The sequence below is a fragment of the Gouania willdenowi genome, chromosome 12 (assembly GCF_900634775.1).
Source record: "Gouania willdenowi chromosome 12, fGouWil2.1, whole genome shotgun sequence".
Classification (NCBI taxonomy): Eukaryota; Metazoa; Chordata; class Actinopteri; order Blenniiformes; family Gobiesocidae; genus Gouania; species Gouania willdenowi.
The window spans coordinates 4,903,386-4,920,572 of NC_041055.1; the positions used below are offsets into that span (position 1 = coordinate 4,903,386).

The window sequence follows — 17,187 nt, forward strand, 5'->3', positions numbered from 1 at the left end:
AATACAGGGAAGAACAAAAAGTTTTTATAGCAATTTTGTGTGTTTTTCTGTTATTGTAGGTTTGTTGTTGTCTTCCTTATGTAGTCCTTTTGTGTGTGTTTTTTGCAGTCACATTGTGTATTTGTCCTGCCATTTTGTGTTTTTTGGAGTATTTTTTGTGTATTTCTATTGACGTTTCGTTTGTTTGTACTGCATTTGTCTTTTTTTTTTTTTTTGAATGACGTAATTATAGATTTTGAATTTAGTTTTATAGATGACAACGTTTATGTACGTAAAATTACGAAGTCCTGCAGTTCGCAGGTATCGTAAATGCAGCAAGTTTCAAAGAAATCCAGGAAGCCCAAAATCCCCATTGTCCTGAACGAAGCACGATTATGATACTGGATGTGGGCGGGGCTGGATGTTTACCTCCGGACTGAGATTCTAACCCTAACATAATCCAATAAACAAATAAAACACGTGTCTGTTCACTTTGAAAACAAAAATAAACAACAATGAATTAATTTTTTAAAGCAAAAATCTCAGTACGACGTGAACTCAGACCATGACACCGGATGTTGAGGGCTGGATGTTTGGATATTGGCTGCAGCCTTAACTACTTGCTGTTGTAAGAATTGCGAGTGAAGGAAGTGACGTAGGAAGGATCCGAAAGGATCCGGTCCGTGAAAAGATTAGGTAGTGCCACTGGTTGTGATACAGCAGAAGCAGACTGTCTGTAGAGGCGTCCACGCGTTTATCTGGGAGAAAACGACATACCTAGACGGCCCTAGTAAGTTAGCTCCAATAAAAAAGGCGATTTTTTTCAGTAAAAAAAAACCAAGCAAGAACAGGAGCATTTTTTAAACATAAGGTAAGTTATCAATCACTCACTCACAGTATGTTTATGAGTGTGATTCAGGCCAGCAGTAGTGTTGCTGCAAAGTGCTTTAACTGCACATGCACAATAACGTATATAATAATAATAATAATATAATATATATGGTCATATATTTTAATTTTTATGACCTGTTCATCTTTTCATGAGGATTCGGTAATAACTCTGCCTTAATACAAAGGTGACCATGAGGCCAACTTACTGGTAACAGACAACTTCTTGTTATCTGAAATCAGTTTTCCCTCTCCCGATTGTTTAAAATAATATAGTCCAACTTGTATTAATCGCGACATGAACATGTTTTTAGACCCTGAAAGTTAATCCCAAGAGTAAACAAAGCGAATCATACTGCTAAGCTAACCTGGCTGCTAACGGTGATAATCATTCGTTAAACATCGCTAATAAGCGCCATAAAAGTCCAAGATGGATACATGTGGTTTTAATAAATGTTTAAAATCATTATTACACACATTTACCACGCTGTCGAGGGACACGCTTTTGTTGTTTAAGCATTAGCAGCAGTTAGCTAGCATGACTCGGTGGAATTGGCTGTAGTGCGAAGTTACGATGTAACTCGTAACCGTGTTAACTAGTTACCGACGTCGCTATGTTGTTTTTAAAACAACTGTATGAAGCTTTGTTAGCGCTGCTATAAAATACCTTGGTATTTGCTCAGTTTAAGTTTTAAACTTCACGATAAATTTTGGGTTGGAGAATTAGATTTTATTTGAGACCGAGTGACGCAGACTGAAACCAGTCATGAGTTAAAATGGCCACCAGATTAGCCCTGACACCGAAAAACAGGAAACAGAAACAAGAGGCTGTTCGGGCCGAACTTTTGTCTCGATGAATATCCTGATACATTTATTTACCATTTTTGGCAATCGGATTTGTGTCTGAATAATAAATCGATGTTTTTCTGATAAAATGTTCTTTAAATCATATTGTCTTTCGATTGTAGTGCACATGTTACGTCAGTATATAGTTTATGGGGAAGTTTACACATTAATCTAACCTAATAACCGCCTTATGAGTAAAAAAACAAAACAAAACACTTGTTAAATATAAAGTTCTTTACATAATTGAGTCAACATAGCAATGTGAAATATTGAAATGTTAATTTTCCATCAGCCATTAGGCCAAAGGTTAAACACAATTGTGACTTTGTATTGCTTTTGTGTTACGCTAACACCTAGTCTCCTATTTTTAGTCCAGGTAAACTGTGGGTGGCAGGCATCGCAATGGCCCAAGAGACCAATCAGAGCCCGGCTGCCATGCTGTGTGCCAACGGCTGTGGTTTCTACGGCAACCCTCGGACCAACGGCATGTGCTCCGTGTGCCACAAAGAGCACCTATCGCGGCAAAACAACGGCGGCGTGACTTCTTTGAGTGCCGTGGGTAAGACTCGCCCCGTTGTTCTCCATTTCTGTTGCTTTCAGCTTTTTCTGCAGCATCTGAACTTTAAACCACACTCTAGGATTAGTACCATCTGTACGAATACACGGGAAAAACACAAACTAAGCAACTGACTTCACCCAGGAAACCACAAGCTCTACACAGCTTTTTGAACCAACTTAAGCTGATTAAATGCATTAAACTCAAAACCACACAAAGCCAGTGGTTCTCAATCTTGCAGTCAGGACCTCATTCGGGGTTGTGAGACACTGGGAGGGGGTCAGCAGATGCCTTTAAGAAATTAGGAATATTTTCTGAATAATTTGAGCCCATTTTTGCTTATTTCTTCACCATCATCATTTTTTCTTGCCATATTTTTTCTCCTTTTAATGCATTTTTGCTACATTACTCCCATTTCAATGCCTTTTCTATACATTTTCCACTTTCAAGACATTTTCGGCACTTACCACCACTTTTCCCACCTTATGTTGCATATGTTGACCTATTATTGTCATTTTTAAACTCTTTTCACCATATTTCATGCTTATTTTCCAATTTAACCACATTCACGATTTGTCATGCCCATTATTTGCCAGTTTAAACTAATTATCCTTACTTTTTCTGCCACTTTTAATCCAATATTGACACTTTGAACTGTTTTTTTTAACCACTTTTTTCTGTTTCAATTATTGTGGTTTTAAAATCCCATTTCAACACTTTTTCCACCATTTTGTCACTTTTAACCCATTTTATTTCTAATTAAAACACGGACTCACGCCCATTATTTGCCAGTTTAAACTAATTTTCCTACTTCTTTCTGCCATTTGTAAGCCAATATTGACACTTTTAACCCATTTAATTTCTGATTAAGACAAGGATTTACATCTCTAAGCTGACTATATACTATGGTCTAAATGATAATACATTTACTGGATAACAGTGGATATTATTCAGATGAATAAATAAATGTGGTTATCACAGATTCATAGAACAATGGACCATCAATTTACTGACTTTATGGATTGACCCCAAAAATCTCTCCCCTTTATTCCCCCCTTATAGATGGACCTGTCTCCACTAGGAGTGTGACAATATCTCGATAATGCGATATACCGCGATATTTTTCCGCACGATCGATTATCGATTTTTTTAAATTATTTTTATTTATTGTTTTTTCAAAATCTTTTCTGCTTTTTCACTAAAATGCGCAGGTAGATCTTCACATAAATGTTGTCACTGTTTGTTGAAGGAACCAGTATATTGTTTACTGGAATATAGCACTATAATTGTGTCACTGGTAAGAAAGACCCTATTTTTTGTTTACAGAAAGCACGATACTTATTCGTTTACATTGGTATGTTGACACTTATTTACAGAAATGTTGCACTAAAATAGTGTCACTGTTCATAGGGCACTTTTTCAATTTATTGTCTTTTATAGATATAAAATAAAAATTGTACTTTATCACTTAACATGAAAAAAAAAAAAGATTGTCATAGATTATCATAAATTGATTTCTGACCAATATATCGATAATCGCAGTACCGTCATATCGTGAGATAATCGTTATCGTGAGCTTTGTATTGCGTATCGTGAGGTACCCAGAGGTTCCCACCCCTAGTCTCCACATGACTGTTCTTCAATGTTCATTTCTATGTTCAACCCCCTTCAGCTACAGTGGGGGTCCCCGATCTCTGGAACCTTTATTTTGAGGGTCGTGGGCTGAACAGGTTGAGAACCACTGCTTTAAGCCAACGTCAGGGGCTCTTATTGTGAAAGGCACAAAGTGAATATACAATGCCAACGGAGAACCAGGCTTTGAATTGGGTGGAAGAATCACATGAGCTATATACAGTATATAGGCTTTCAACAACATGTTTTGTGTGTGACACCAGGTGGCAGCAGCCCCACCGTCGAGGTCTCAGCCATCCAGCGGTTGGAGGCGACGCTAAACAACGCTGCAGCTGCTGCAGTTGCTGCTGCAGAGGTTGCAGCCGAGGCCGCCATTTCTGTTGACGTTTTAGCCTCGGAGGCGTTTGGGTAAGAGAAACCATCACAAAACCAGAATGTTCCCTGATTGAAGTGATAACAAATAAATCATTGAACATTCATGGAAATCAGACATTGCAATTGTACTGTGAAAGAATACATGTGTGGAGCAGGAAGAAAAGTGTTTACAGTATTGTAAACGTTTACACATGTTTTTAAATACTTTTATAATTCATTTGCTTGTTTCAAAAAAAAAAGTGCTGAAAAGCCATATTCTGGTGACATCAAAGCTGCTGGAGGTAATTATTAACAATGTAGGCCTCATTGATCAATACATTCAAGATCATTTGCTAAAAAACATGTAAAAGGATGAAATTGTCTCCTGAAATATTGTTTTCATCTGCACTGTAAACACTCTGTCATAGATAGAGAGTCTTTATTATTGACGTTGTCGGAAAAGTTTGGGGCATTGCATTGTGGGATGTGGTGTTCTGTATGGTATATTTTTTACTTCGGTCTTACTGTGACTTCTTGTATTTGCCCCACAAAACTCTACCAAAGTCACTTCCCACTACATTTCTGGCGTTTTCACTGAAGGTTGTGGCAAAATAATACCAGAAGTTTATTTTGGGGTTTACACGGAGAGATCTAAATCCAGCCAAAGTTGAATTTTTGACAGAGTGAGGCGATATCACGGAGAATATTGGGAACAGACTAGGACAAAAATGGATTTAAGGAAATCACTGTCCTCCTTTTCTGGCAAAGAAACGCAAAAAATCACAGTAAGAATGAAGAAAAAAGAACTTTTATTCACCCACCTATGAAGACTCCACATCCCACAATGCAATGTGAGAAACTTTTTAAAAAAGTGTATTTGGTGGAAGTGGAAAAACAAACTTTTTAGCAATAATTTCAACCTTTTACATCATCTCAAGTGCAAGTCTTAATGTAGCTAGTATTAATGATTTATTTATTTAAATGGGAGGTTGTGGGTGTTAAATGTCACTCAAATACTAAAGTGGTTCTTTTTCTGTACATTCAGCAGTGGAATTTCACCTGCTGGTTCTGTGACTCAGCAAATGACGGAGATGAATCTGTCCTCGGAGGAGAAATCCACAGCAGGAAGTAAAGCAGAGCTCACAGAGCCAGGTGAGCAACAGGCAGCGCCACAGATATGAGATGCACTATGTTCAATCAGACTGGAAACATGAGACAGTTAATTGGGGGGGTGGGGGGGGTCATGTAGTGCAGTGTTTTTCAACCTGGGGCCACGCGGAATGTCTAGTGATTGACTTAAAAAAAAAAAAACGATTGAAATGATATTTTTGTAATTTTTCAAATTAAAACACCATCACACAGTCTTAAACAACTGTATTCTATACTTTCACTTCCTCAAATATAGATCTCGTTAAAAAAATACAGTATAAAAATTGAATAGTTATTTTAAAAAATATTTATTACACTGTTATTTTTGAGACACAATAATAATAAAAAAAGAAAAATACAAAACACCATCACACAATCTGAAACAACTGTATTCTGTACTTTAACTTCCTGAAATATAAATGTAGTTTGAAAAAAATACTGTATAAAAAACAAATAATTTAATAGTTAATTAATTAATAAAACAAACAAAATTATACTTTTGTATTTTCTTTAACGTTATTGTTGTTTTTCAAAATAAAAACACCACACACGATCTTAAACGACTGTATCCTATACTTTCACTTCCTCAAATATAAATCTAGTTAATAAAAAATACGGCATACAAATAATTAATTAAATAATAATTAAAGATTTAAATTATACTTTTGTATAAAAAAATATATATAGTTTTTCAAATTAAAAAACCACGTTCAGTCTTAAACAGCTATATTCTATACTTTAACTTCCTCAAATATAAAACGAGTTTTAAAAAATAGATAATTTAATAGTTAATTAATTATTAATGAGAAAATAAAATGTAACTTTTGTATTTTGTTTTTTTAATTATTGTTTTTCAAATTAAAGCACCACATACAATCTTAAACAACTGTATTCTATACTTTTACGTCCTCAAATATAAATCTAGTTAAAATTTAATAATTAAATAGTTAATTTAATAATAATTAAAAATGTACATTATACTTTTGTATTGAAAAAAAAAGAATGCTTTTCAAATTAAAATACCACACTATATGCTATACTATATTATACACTATATTAAACATGATCAAAAAGGATCAAAATGTGATATCAAAATGGGGTCACGACCCCCCAAAAGAGGGTTGGGAACCTCTGATGTACTGCTGTCAGTTGGAAACATAAGCCTAAAACCAATGGAGTTTGGATCAAGATTTGTTTGTCCTAAACAATCAAGGTGATGTGGAGAGACTTTCCTCCACATTTATGAGCTAGAGTTTATTGATTTATTATTGAGTAAGCTATGTGAGGGTTTTACTGACAGTTTCTAAAGAACCGTGGGAAAAAACCTCACAATAGTATTCAGAGTAATACTGCCTTGATCATCTTTAATCAGATGGTTTGACTTCTGACGTATCTCTCAGTGAATAAACTGCATCATTATCCCTAATAACAGGCCATTAAAAGACTATTTACTTAGTGTAAACCACGGTTTTAAGCTTCTGTGTCACTAAGATCATCAGCCCTAATCATCTTCTTTGATTTAATTATTGAGTCCATGGCTGCGTCCGAATAGTCCCTCCTATCTCCTTTCCTATCCACTGTTCCGTCACCACCCGAAGTGTTTAAGTGGGGGTCGTGATAAAGAGTGTCCATGTTCTCTTTAGGCTCAGGAAAGGAGGCTTAATGCTTCCTTTTTTTTTTACCTCCTTTAGCCTAGGAAACACTAATACATCCTTTACCAAAGGAGATGAGAAAATGCTGACCCACAATTCCTTGCAGCAACAACATTTAAAGGGAAACGCACACCCAAGCGCTCATGGAAACTCGCGGTGACCGTACCAATGCAATAATATGCCTTGAACAACTTTAAATAGATAATCTGAAACCCATATTTTATGATATGTCAGGCATACAATATTATCAGATTATAACTGACATAAAACAGACACTCTGTGGTTCAAGAAAAAAGGGATCAGAGACATTTTTAGCCTCATTATGTTTTATTCAACATAATTCATATTTCTGAGTGGAAGGTGAGTGTGAGCAACTATTCTCAATGTGACGTTCTTTTAGTTTCACTTTAGTTCCTCGTAGCCTGGTAACCTCTTTTCCTTTGATTTACATACAAACCTTGTGATATTTGAGATTATATCAGGTGAAAGTGTTATAAATGAGCTTTTAGTCCATTTTTGGAATTTTGTAGTTTTTTCACCACGGCAGACGTCACTAACCTTCGCAGTCGTCAGATTATTACGTCACCTAGTGGAAGTGCGTCTGATCAAATGTAGTTTTTCAAAGATAGCTGCTGAAAACACACACGCATGTTTTTTTGAAAACACAAATCTGTATATTTTCATGTGCAAAAAGCATTTCACAGCATGCCTGTCAAAATAAAGGTTTCTTTCAAAATAAAAGACAAGTACAACATGAAAATCATTAATTATTTAGTTATTTTTGACCAGCTGTCTAGGACCCACTTTTGGGTCCCGACCCGCCAGTTGAGAATCGCTGGTATAGATTACAGTTGTTTAAAATGTGCAGGTGATTTAGTGTTTTAATTTAAAAAAGACTGATAATTAAAAAATAAATTGAAAATTTATTTTCATTTCAGGTGACCCGTTTAAACTTCAAATGACCCCATATGGGGTCCTGACCCTAAGGTTAAAAAAACACTAATTTAGAATATTCAGGACAATCCAGTGACAACCTGACTTTTTAAAATAATAATTTTATACTTATTGACTAATTTTAAATTTTTCTTCAGAAGTTTTCAACAGGGTTGCTCTAATGCCCCCTGGTGGGAGAGAGACTAAGGACACGGTCGCAAATTTTCTTTTTTTTTTTTGATGTTGAAATCTTTTGATATCACATTTCATTTTTTTCTTTTATAAAATTACATTGACACACTATTTTATTGTTTTTGTGTGACTTTTACGATGTTCTCAGGGTGTGTAGATTACTCTCGTTTCTGCAACAAAAGGAGTAAAAAAAAACATGGTTTGTTTTCTTGAGGCTATATTATAAATTCATCACTCTTCTTCTTGTGAACATGTTTTTTACTCATTCCTGTCGTCGTTTATTGATACGAGTGTCTCTGTGTGTCCTCAGTGGTGACTCAGCCCACGGTGTCGGCCTCACATCCCTCCACTGCAGGCAGTGACGATTCAGAGTCCCCCGAGCTTCCGCAACTGAAGAAGAAGAAACGCTGCTTCATGTGTCGTAAAAAGGTCGGCCTCACAGGTGAGAAGGAGCCGCACTGGTGTAGAAGGAAGGTTTGAGAACTCAGATGGAAACGGAACATCTTAGATCAGCAGACAGTTTCTCAGCTCAGGGAGGAGAACAACATGCAGACGCTCTGAGAAGTTAAAGAAAACACGTGTTTAAAGGGTGTATCGCTTCAACTGGTGATCATTAGAACTGGTGAAGCATCACAGCTTCAGTGTTTATATTTATCTTCATTAGGGGTGGGAATTTTTAGGCACCTCACGATTCGATTACGATTCAAGGGGATTCGATTATTAATGTATTTTGATGCATGTTTTATTCACAAAATATCTGTTGTATTCACTGTGTCCACACACTGTAAAATATATATATTATTTGTAGTTAGAAAAAAAGAGATACATTACTATTCATTATCTTTTATTACACTAATGGAAAAAGTATGTGAACTGAAAATGTACAAGTTTTTGAAACAAAGGGAGCAGCAGCCTTCCTTGTAACATAACTTCAATTGGAAAAATAAAAATAAACATAACGTATGACGTTAGCTTCCAGTCATTAGAGATAAAGTGCGCAGTTATAAGATGTCCACGCATCACATGTCACTGCTATCCTACCGGCTTTCTGCAGCGATGCTATGACTTCTGTTTTGGTTGGTTGTAAAGCTTCAGGATGGCCATGTATCAGTAAAGTAACGTGAAGAAGAGATGGTATATCTCAGCTCCAAGTATGCGGCAGCACACGAAAGCCCTGGTTTTCGACGACCGAGTAAGCAATAAATGTTGCAATCGACTTGTTGATCCACTTTATCTTTTCCGAAGAGGGTGGAAGCTTTGTTGTGACTAGTTCGATTGTTCTCTGGTTAGCAGAGGTACTTTTAGCCACATCAGAAGCCGACTTTGCCTCCTCCTATGGGTGAAAGCTATAGGGCTTCTCATGTTTGTTGTGTTCCCAAAGTACTTAATGTTAGTGTAACAGAGCTTACATACAGCGTGGCTCTTGTCCAGTTCATTTCCACCGTGGACATTAAAGAAACTGCACAGGGCTGGTCTTAAGTCCCGCACGTCCATGCTTCCTTGTTGTGGTGCTCTCTTTAAAGTGTCCCTCTGGAAACGCGCTGCACGCCACAGTTCCGCGGCCTTTTTGTTCCGCCTTTTTTTCAGACTTTGAAACGGACTCTAAAATTTAGATTTTCGATTACTGGAAATTAATGAATCGATTCAGAATCGTCCACCTTCGAATCTCGATGCATCTAAGAATCGATTTTTTTTTTCTCCCACCTTTGTTACGTCACAGAACATTGCAAACACACTTTGTGAATGCTGGGGATTTATTTTACACTTTTTAAGACGTGTGGTTTTGATGGGCGGCTATCAGAAACAAGTCACAAGATGACATGGTTACTACTTTAACCGCAACACCAACTAAGAATATATACAAACGAAGGCAGACAAGGACTAATAATATATGTAAAAAATGTCTAAACTTAAACCCATCAATTAATGCCGTTCATGCTCTAAAAGTTACAAGTGAAGGACGAGGGAACACATTTAAACAAGAGGTGGGACTCGATGATAAAAACTACCAGTAATTGAATTAATTAGGGACTTTGTAACTAATCTAAATTAATTTAAATGGTAGATTTTGGTATATGACTGAATTAATGAAAGCAATAAATGAGCTTGAGTGCTTACGTCACGTAATGTGCAAAATGAATAAAGAATATTATGATTGCATTGTTCACAAAGTACAAACTTAAATATAAGAAAGCTATAATCATGCTTGTAAACTTTCTAAAACAAACGTTTTTGTGTATTAAGATAAAAATAAAAAGCACTTAGTACAGAACATTCCAGAGAAGTGGAAACAGTGCAGAAAAGAATATCTGTGGCATGAAATAGACTTTTTTTTTTTTAAAATAAAATGCTGGCTGCCAACTTTGGTCGACGCCGTCGTGGTCGACCACGACATTATCAGTTTCAATACTGTTTAAAAAAAATGCACTTCTATTTATGATTAAATATGAAATATAATGTATTTAATGCCTAAACATGATTCTATGTCCAGCAACAGCTCTATGTGAGTGCGTTCTGCAAAAAAAAAAAAAAAGTGTTTGTGTCAAAGCTGTCAGTGCGCTGTAGTCAGAGAATTAAGACGGGTTTGAAGCACAAGCATCCATTATTTAATAAATGCTTTTTCTGCACAAGAACATGGATTATCCTTATATTTGATACGTGGATTATGTAAATAGATCCACTGCTGTCTCTGCCGCCGCGGCGTGCATTGGGCACCTGTGTTTGATGTGCGTTTGTTTTCCCCGTGCGCTGATGTGATGTTGACATTAACAGTTTATTAATAAAAGCAATGTTTACCACTAAAACAAACATAAAAATGTCATTTGTATGAGGAAAAAATAGGTTTTAATTGTCGGTTTCAGGTCCGGCTCTGATATAAATACAGTACCTAATGTCGGTTTCACTTTTGCTTTGTCAGGTTCTGGTCAAAGCTTGAATAGGGTTCATATCATAAATGGTCTGTGTTTAAAAGCAAATCTGCACCACAAAACTAAATATTTATCTCTTTTTCTTTCTCCTCGCCCTCCTCTGCACCTGCTCATTCATTCTCTGTTTTTTTTTTTTGGTCGACTAATCACTACATATGCCATAGTCTTGGTCGACCAACCATTTCCTTGGTTGACTACAGTCCTACTAAAATGAACGTCCACGACTTCTCCTGTGTCTTGTGTTGTGTTCTGTGCATCAGTATTATTGGTGTATTAGGAACTCACAATGAGAAATGTTCCGCGCTGCGTTGAGTGCAAAAATAGTCATTAACTTTTTTTTTTGTGTGTTATTTTTCTGTAATTAGTTAATCGCAATAAACACATTAAAGTCCCAGCCCTAGTTTAAACTTGTTTAATCTTGTTTCACGTACCTATTTGACTTCCAGCTTTATATTCTTCTTCTTTGACTCTTTAATGTTCACTCCCTAATAATTCTTCCTATAAACTCCGCCCCCTTTTTGCCAGGTTTCGGCTGTCGCTGCGGTAACTTGTTCTGCGGAATCCACCGTTACTCCGACGAGCACAACTGTCCGTACGACTACAGGTCCGAGGCCGCCGCCAAGATCCGTAAAGAGAACCCGGTGGTGGTGGCCGACAAGATCCAGAGAATATGAGTGAGATGAAGAGTGTGGACGCTGTGAATCCTGGGAACTTTTCTCCCTCCACCCGGTGCATGAACGTTTCAACTTTTCAGCTTCCTGGTTTTTGTTTAGTTGTTTTTGTTGTCCAAGTGGCCACGCTTTGCTCTCTGCTGGCTTGAGTAGCAAATAATCCAAACTATCTTGAACCCTTTTTAATCAGTGCCTGCAGCGAGTTGCTGAGTCATGTTTGTTTTTATTTCCCACACACGGTTGCAGGTCCCGGTCCGTCTGCTCTGGGTTTAATTTCTCAGTTTGTTCATGCGTGTTTGTTTGGTATCACAGCGATATACACTGTTGTTCCTGTGCGGGAGTCTAAGAAAAAGGCCTGTCATCATAGTTTAATCATTCGTTGGTTTCTGACTTCCTTCCTAATCTGAGTGGTGTGTGCGTGTTTTTTAACCAGTTAGTTTATGCAAGTTTGTACATTTTTATTTATACTCTGCGGTGTGCGTAATCTCCCAATGATGCAGAATAAAGGATATGATCATGTAAATAAATTGTTCTCAAATAAAACAATGATTTGAATATTGTTTTTTTTGTTGTTGGTTCAGATTTAAATGAGGAACAAATGTCTTAAATCAATGTATCAAAAGTCTCACATTTTAACAGAAGTATGATTGTAGCGTGGTCTCACGTTTCAAAATATATGGTAACATTTGTTTTTTAAAAGATGTATAAACAACATGGGAAAATGTCAATTTAGCAAAAATTGCCTGTCAATTCGAAAATGGTTTTTATTTTTTGTATTTTTGTTTTATAGATTTCGAGCTATTTTAGTGTTTTTAGAGTCATTTTGATTAATTTTTTAAAAAAAATTACCCCAACCCTATGTAACTGATGTGGTGTTTGCTTCCCCCGTTATGTTTACTGTGAAGTTGATCTGAAATTTATTTTTAAATGGCAATAAAAGTTACTTTTAATTTGACTAAAGCTGTAGGAACCCTGAAGGAAAGAATAGTTGGTGTTAGTTGCAGAATACGAGAAAAATTAGCTTCAACTGACCTAAAAAAAAAAAAAGGCCAGAAATGACGCGTACCATTGCTGGTGCTTTGTTGATCAGACATATTCTCTCATATGGTATCCTCTATAAACGTAAACGCTTCTTAAATTATCCTATTTTATGTTGTCTTTTAACCCTCTCACTGTTGGTGTCAATCTGACCCAATTCAATGTTTATCATTCAGAAAACAATAGCTGACTTTTTATTTTTTTTAATTCATAAAAATAGCTGTCAAGAGAAAAGTTTCTTTCAAAATAAAAGACAAGTCCAACATGACAGACAGACATTAAGTATTTATTTTTGACCAGTTGTCTGCAACCCACCCTGTACAGTTTCACGACCCACTTTTGGGTCCCGATCCACCAGTTGAGAATTGCTGCTCTAGCGGTCATTAATGTCTTTAAATTTGAGAAGATATGAATTTAAACTATTCAAGATAAATCAACAAATAAACAGTGTAACACAAAAACGTGATCAACAATTTTCTGGAGGCAAATAACCCTGAGGTCAAATTGACCCCAACAGGAAAATGTATCAGTAATATTTGAGGATCATAGGAGGGTTAAAGCTTCTGGACTTGATCCTATTTGATCAGATAAAAACACAGTGTACTAGGCCTCATAAATCAATAAATCCAAGATCATTTGCTCCAAAAAAAAAAGTTTGTAAAAGGTTGAAATTGCTTGAAAGTTTATTTTCATTCCCACTATAAACTCTCCTATTGACATTGGTTTGCCAGAAATGAAGAAAAGAAGAATTGTCACTCCAAAAAACTCCTCTAACCAACTCTCTCAACCTTCTCACCTGTTCTGTCCACCTTAGGTCAGGTGTAGGTGTAGTTCTATAATTAAACACTAGATGGAGCCCCAACATAAGTGTTGGGTCTAACCTCCTGCTTCTGTTACTCTGCAGCTATGGTTTATTTTAAAGTTAAGCTCCTAAAAGCAAGTATTTCAATTGGAATATAGGTCATCTTAATGTACACAGGCTGATTCCTTGTTTATATGCCATTTGACCCAAATTTAAAATAACTCTAGCCATAGTGTCATAATTTGGCCTTACCATTTTGTTTGCCTAAAGACGACTTAGTCTAGTTACTATTTGATCCAATCCAATATATATATATATATATATATATATAAAATTTATGTTAAAACATGGAAGAATGAAGTCACTAAAATGTTAAGAGTAATAAATATTGTTTCAGATAAATAAGTTGACATAAATACTAAAATAAATACGTTTATGGGTAAAATACATTGTTAAAAAGTTAGACTTTGGTTAAAATACGTACATCAAAGCACATGATTTAATTTTACAAATAGAAATAGTGAAACATTTTAGGTTGATTTAAAAACATTACATATTAAATAGCAAAAAAAATTATCATTTATTTAATAAATAAATACATTATTTAGAATAGGAAAAAGCTCATTAATTGTTTAAAAACATTTGAATAGAGCGAATTTCTTTCTCGCTCTCTTTTTCACCCTTTCTTTAATGCTTTCAACCTGCTACAAAACTGAATCAACTTTTAAAAGCTGAGTTGACCTCTTGTGCTCCATCCATGTTCTTTCAAGCTGCAGAAAATAAGCTTCACAAACATTGTGGGAAGAGTTTCTTGCACTGCATTGTGGGATGTGGAGTCCAAGTGTTTTTACTTCATTCTTTCTTGTGTTTGCCTTAAAAACTCTGCCAAAGTGACTTCCCAACACATTTCTGGTGTTTTCACGCACTGAAAGTTGTGGTAAAATGATGATTTATTTTTGGTTTTACACCTTTTTGATCATGTTTATAAAGTGTGTTACAAATACAGAGTAGCGACAATATATTTTTATACTGCATTTGATTTGAACTAGATTTATATTTGAGAAAGATTAAGTTTAAAATACAGTTGTTTGATATTTATTGTGTGTGATGTGTTACTTTGAAAAAGAATAGAAAGTTAAAAAATAAAATTTTAATCAGTAACAGTTTTTTCCCCCCTCCACTAATTATTACCAGACATTTCAGGTGACCCTATTTTACTTCCAGGCAACTCCACATGGGGTCACGACCCCAAGGTTGAGAAACACTGTTCCACAAAGAAAGCTGAAATTGTCTCACGCAGTGAGGTGATATCACGGAGAACAAAATCAAATTAATTTGACGAAGAAACACAAGAAATCGCAGTAAGAAGGAAGTAGAAACACTTCTATGTATCTGTTTACAGGACTCCACGTCCCACAATGCAATGCAATAATCATCTCCAGCAGCTTTAAATCTTTAACGTTTAGTATGTGTGACTCATCTTAGGAGCAGCTAGGCGTGAAATGATCACATTGGATGTGTAAGCTGAGCTCTACTCCATTATTTAATGATTATACACACGCTCGCTGCACACAAACGTACAGTATAGCTGATATATGATGGCTTTAAACTTCTCGCGGATTAGTCGTTTCTAAAAATATTTAAACATTTTTACTCAACTTCTTTCTTTTGAAAATTAAAAATGTATTATTAGGGCCCGAGCACAACGATGCGTAGGACCCTGTTGTAATCCATCTCTTTATTTAAAAAAAAATATTATTATTATTATTTTATTTACGGCAAAATTATCAAATTTTCGAGGGCCTGAACACATTCAAAAACTCATGAAAATTTGTACGCATATTAGGATGGGTGAAAAATGTGATATTTTGCAGGAATTGGACATGTGAATGGCCATAGCGCCCCCTTGAAAATTGTATTGGCTCCCAGCTTGGACTGATGACATCATCATCGTCAGTGTACTGAAGAACTATTACTTCAGTACACTGAGGATTTCCCTGATCTGGTAGTACTGCTATTTCTTTCTAGAAACACACATTCCCAAAGACTACACAATGTAACCTTATCATCTAATGATTTACATCTGTTTTATACCCACACGGAAACAAATCAAACACCTCCAGTTCTGGTTTAACCCAACCATCATTCAGTCATAGCGCCACCTATTGGTAAAAGGAAATCATAGGCAATATATTTGCACAGAACGTTGCAGGAAAGTTTGTGACGTAATCCTTGAAAATGGTCAGCTACGTCTCAACACTTTAACATTTTTGCCCCCACCCCGACATGCAACACACCTCAACGTGCGCCACGTCCTGACATGCGTGTGGTTGCGAGGGCCCGTTCAGCGCTGCTTGCAGCTTTAATTTTCCATTGTTTAGTGTGGTTTTTTTGCTTGTTTTTTTTTCATTTCAACATTGCTTTAGAAGACGGAATGTCAATAAATGTTAACCGCAAAACATTTAAATCATCAATGTTGAATAAAGCAACTGGCTCTGTGTTTTCTAAACAAAAGGATAAAGAATAGATCTGTTCCTGTCAAAGTAAAATGAGTAAATGTGTAAACTAAAATCAAACAAATTACAACTTATTGGACAAAACACATCCCTGCAGCTAAAAAAACACCTTAAAGCTTTTTTTTTATTTTTTGTACCGTCTGTGCAGCAGCTGTTTCCTATTCCTTCCAAATCATTTTTACAGATTTGTTTTTATTATAGCATTTATTTGTACAGGTAGGAATAAGAAAACTTTCAGATGTTTTTTACTTCTTTGGGATTCTCTTTGACGCTGTGAAGGAACTCTATACCATTGGTCAGTCTTTAGCTTAGCACATACTCTATGTGTCAAACATAAAAATGACAGGGAAAGCATGAATTATTGTGTAAATTACCAAATAATCCAGTCTTGATATCTTAAATTCACAAATATAATGAAACTCCACATATGTTTTGGGGTTTGCAGTTTTCCTTTGCTTATATCACATGAATGCAGTAAATTTTAATGATAAATTGTAAAAGGAAATCTCAATTTTTCCCACAAATCAAACAAACATTTCCTAGAAATTCCTTTAAATTACACAAAAATTGGTCATAAAATCAATACATTGTTAAGTTAAGATCTGGCAGGTACTGATATTAAAAACTAGGGCACAGTGATGTTAAAATTGCTCTTTTTTCCCAACCTAAAATCTGCGTCCCACTTGAGTTAAGGACCGAGCCTTCGCCATCGCTGCCCCCACCCTTTGGAACTCACTCCCATTAGAAACTCTGACTCACTACCAAACTTCAAATCATTACTTCAAACCCACCTTTTCCATGAACCCCTTTTGTTTTGTTTGGTTTTATTCTCCATGTAAAGCATCTTTGAGTGCCCAAAAAAGCACTATACAAATTTGATGTATTATCATTATTATTATTAGTTAACTTAAAACTGGTATGTGTTTAGCTCCTGAACTAAAATGAGTTTGACACCCCTGGCTTAGCACGTAGCTGCACTGGCCGATAAATTATCAAAATGATAATTATCGTGCATCACTAAGAGCATGCTCCGTCTGTTAAAAGTATATACA

The 17,187-nt window shown here is 35.8% G+C and overlaps 1 protein-coding gene across 1 annotated transcript; it reads left to right on the top strand.

The window, feature by feature from the left end:
• Positions 1 to 617: 617 nt before the first annotated feature.
• On the top strand, positions 618 to 12,339 carry LOC114473640 (AN1-type zinc finger protein 5-like). The gene is made up of 6 exons (XM_028463402.1): positions 618 to 850; positions 2,085 to 2,272; positions 4,165 to 4,309; positions 5,301 to 5,407; positions 8,492 to 8,623; positions 11,634 to 12,339. The coding sequence occupies exons 2-6, from the start codon at positions 2,116 to 2,118 to the stop codon at positions 11,780 to 11,782; spliced, it is 690 nt and encodes a 229-aa protein (XP_028319203.1). The 5' UTR covers positions 618 to 850; positions 2,085 to 2,115; the 3' UTR covers positions 11,783 to 12,339.
• The last annotated feature ends 4,848 nt before the right edge of the window (positions 12,340 to 17,187 follow it).